The sequence below is a fragment of the Brassica oleracea genome, chromosome C3 (assembly GCF_000695525.1).
Source record: "Brassica oleracea var. oleracea cultivar TO1000 chromosome C3, BOL, whole genome shotgun sequence".
NCBI lineage: Eukaryota > Viridiplantae > Streptophyta > Magnoliopsida > Brassicales > Brassicaceae > Brassica > Brassica oleracea.
Genome location: NC_027750.1, coordinates 40,340,227 through 40,343,658, shown reverse-complemented (window position 1 = coordinate 40,343,658; position 3,432 = coordinate 40,340,227). Strand labels below are relative to the sequence as shown.

Here is a 3,432-nt window from a genome sequence, read left to right as displayed (position 1 = left end):
AAATACACAAAAACTCTCTTGAGAAGTTCATCTCTTGGATTTTGATTGTTATGTTCTTGTGTTATTGTTGATTTCTTATCTATTTCTCTACATGATTAATCTGAAATCCAATATGGGTTTAAGAGGAATCATGAAGAGTAGTGAGTAATCCACTCTTGAATTCATGGGTTAGGGAGATTAAGGGTGATTAGGCTAGATCTAGGACGTTATAGTGTAGATCCTCCTTATTCCTTGCTAGTAGAGTATTCATAATGCATCTTCTGAGTTGGTCTCTCAAAAGTTGATCTTTAGGCATTTCCCACCCACAAGGTGTTTGATGAAATGCCTGAGACAACTCTCCTAAACTTTTAATATACTTTACCAAAGACATTTGTTGTTAAAGGTGTTAAGATAGCCAATAGACTTGTTAGTAATGATTGCTTTCATATTATTCAACCAAAGACATTTGATGTTTGAAATATGTTAGTAAATGAACATTCATCTAGACATAGAGTTTGTTTAAGATTGTGTCTAAGCTTAAGGTTGATAGTTTGATTGATCATTTGCCATCCTTAGTTCGAAACTTGATCATCCAAGGTCTAATTCCTATACCCATGAGTTCTCTTTTATCATAACCAAAGAAAGTCACTTCTTTTATTGTTTTATTGTTCTATTCTTGCATTCTATTATTAGTAGTAGTTTAAAACCATCCAAATTATCGGTTGCACTTAGATTAAGTACGTACTTGCATTCTCGGTGATTTGAAATCCCTTAGAATTGGTTCGACAATTTTTTATACTACATCATTTGTCTTAGGAGCCTTGAAAACTCCTAACATCAGGCATGTCCATGTGATTTCACCACCCATGGAGAGACCAACCACATAGAAGTTAGGTCCTAGTCCTAACCCATCAGCCAGCTCTTCTATATCCAATGCTATGCTTCTTGGTGATCGATTCGGGTCAGGATCACTCTCTCCATAACCAGGACGGTCAAAAGACACAGTGTATATCCTCAACTCCTCCACAAGAGCCTAAAGTTATTCACAAATATACATTTTTTAACTCATTACCTTAACCAAAGACAGAACTTTGATGTTTTCACATGTCATCAAAGAATCAACCAATGGAGGATAAGGGATTTACCTGAGATAAGAACTGAGGGAAAGGCGAATCGAGCATACAAGAATCAAAGCCGTGGATGTATATTATCTTGAACTTGGCTTCATCTCTAGGGAATCCAAATTCCTTGTAAGCCAAGTGTCTTCTGTCTCTCAGTTTGATCCTAGACGATGTCACGGAGGCTCCGCCGGTAGAGCCGACAGTTCCCGTGGGTGGTGGTTGGATTGCTTTATAAAACCATGCCAAAGATCCGACAATAACTACCAGGAGAATGGTCTTGAAGATGTCTGCATTATTGAGGAAGCAAGAATTTTTAATAACATTTCACAATATTGGAATGCATAGTATGACCTTAAAACTTGTTTCTTTGCTAATAAGTTAACTTGGATAGACAATTATTGAGCTGCTTTTTATGTGAAAATTATTGGATGCATTTTCACAAATTTTCCATGTGAATGAAAGACAAAAAGAAATATTCTAGTTTAACCAAGATTATAATATCTACTTCAAAATGCAGAGTAAATGATTACAGAACATACAACATATGCCCTAAATTTCAAATTAGTTTAACAGTGATAGAGCCTCAGATTTTATTTCACAAGTGAGATCGAATATTAACAAAAACTTAATAAAGATGAAAGTAAGCTTTTTATCACCAGAAGAAGATCTTTCTTGAGTGTGAGATCTTGTAGAAGCTTCATGTAACGGCTCGGTTCCTAGCCCAAAAATTTCTTAAGGAGAGTCCGTTAAGACTGCAGTCCATTAGGGTAAATGACCTAGGGTTCCTTCATTTTTCTATAAATGAAGCTGCCTCCTCTCATTTTTCTCTCATTCTGAAACTGGAGCGAAGCTCTCCAGAGATTTAGAGAGACTAGGAAACCCGAGCCGTCAAGCTTCTCTTTTCCTTTTCTCTCTTCTTCTCTCACGTCTCTCTCTCTCTCTCTCTCTCCCTCTCCTTTCTCTTTCCGTTGGATCTCTTCCTCTCTCCTCGCCGCGAGTCCCCCGAGATCAAGCCGAGCCGCCGGTGGTGGTGGTCGTCCAAGTGGTGGTGGGGTGATCGTCCGAGTGTGGTGATGGTGGTCGCTCTGTGGTGTTGTGGTGGTGACCAGATCTCGTCTCTCTCTTGTTTACTTGTTCCAGATCTGTTCAGATCTCATCCCCTTTATCTTTTGTTCAAGATCCAGATCTAGGCTAAGGTGGAGTGTCTTGAACCCATCTTGTTCTCAAAATGTGCATTGTAGAGTCCTTAGTTCATGGTCGGGTATCTGGGTGTTAAAGGTATCATAAGATTGAATCGGTCTTGTATGTCGAGTCGGTTAAGTCTATGGTTTGACCTGTGTGACAATGAGTGAGATCATTGTACTGATTGATCGCTAGGTTGTTAGAAATGTATAGAATTGAATGTGTGGAAATAAATGATGATGATATGAAATGTTAAGATGCATCAACTGATTGTAGTGGCTAGTCAGCCCTAGTTCACGCATAGAGTAGTATAGAGTGTCATGCGGGCAGGATGGTCTAGAGTCACTTCACTGAGTAACTTGTTGCTCATCCCTCCCTTTCTATTTCCCTGTGCGCAGGACTTTAAGTAGAAGTATATGGATGTGGGTGTGACGGTATTTCAAAGATGGTTATGCGTCCGTCGACTCTTGGGACCAGTAACGGGACATGTATGGTTGTCTAAATGAGTAGACACGTGTCCATAACGCCCTTTTGATAACCCCGGTCGGACGCCGGGGGATCGGGCCGTTACAATTGGTATCAGAGCGGGTTAAGATCCCTTAGTTCTGTCCTAAGGGATCAGCATTTCCGACGTTTTAAAAAAAAATAAATAAATAAATAAATAAAAAAACTTGTTTTCATTAAAAGAAAAAAGATTGTGAAAGTTTTGATTCTCCTAAAAGTTCTGAAAACAATTTCAAAACCACCCACTATATCTATAAGTCTATTAAGGTTTTGATCTGATCCATTTTACTTGCAGAATTTCTTTCTGAGCTTAATTCATTTATTGGTTTTTAAAAAAAAATCCCGAGCAAAGTTGTTCTCGCCTTGTGTGCCTCCCTTATATGATGTGTGATTGTATGAGTTCCTTTCGGGATCGGGTGTTAAGTTCGGGAGTCTGGAGCCTTGGAATTCGGGGACGAATTCCGATTAACAGGGGAGAATTGTAACGGCCCGGTTCCTAGCCCAAAAATTTCTTAAGGAGAGCCCGTTAAGACTGCAGCCCATTAGGGTAAATGACCTAGGGTTCCCTCCTTTTTCTATAAATGAAGCTGCCTCCTCTCATTTTTCTCTCATTCTGAAACTGGAGCGAAGCTCTGCAGAGATTTAG

The 3,432-nt window shown here is 39.2% G+C and overlaps 1 protein-coding gene across 1 annotated transcript in view; it reads right to left on the bottom strand.

The window, feature by feature from the left end:
• Window positions 1–3,432, bottom strand: part of LOC106330603 — a 9,428-nt gene that overhangs the window by 1,625 nt on the left and 4,371 nt on the right. Inside the window, exons 2-4 of the mRNA XM_013769044.1 lie at window positions 1,757–1,816; window positions 1,125–1,387; window positions 816–1,012 (exon numbers count right to left, since the gene is read on the bottom strand). Of these exons, the coding sequence (XP_013624498.1) occupies window positions 816–1,012; window positions 1,125–1,387; window positions 1,757–1,816 (520 nt within the window). The remainder of the gene's footprint in view (window positions 1–815; window positions 1,013–1,124; window positions 1,388–1,756; window positions 1,817–3,432) is intronic.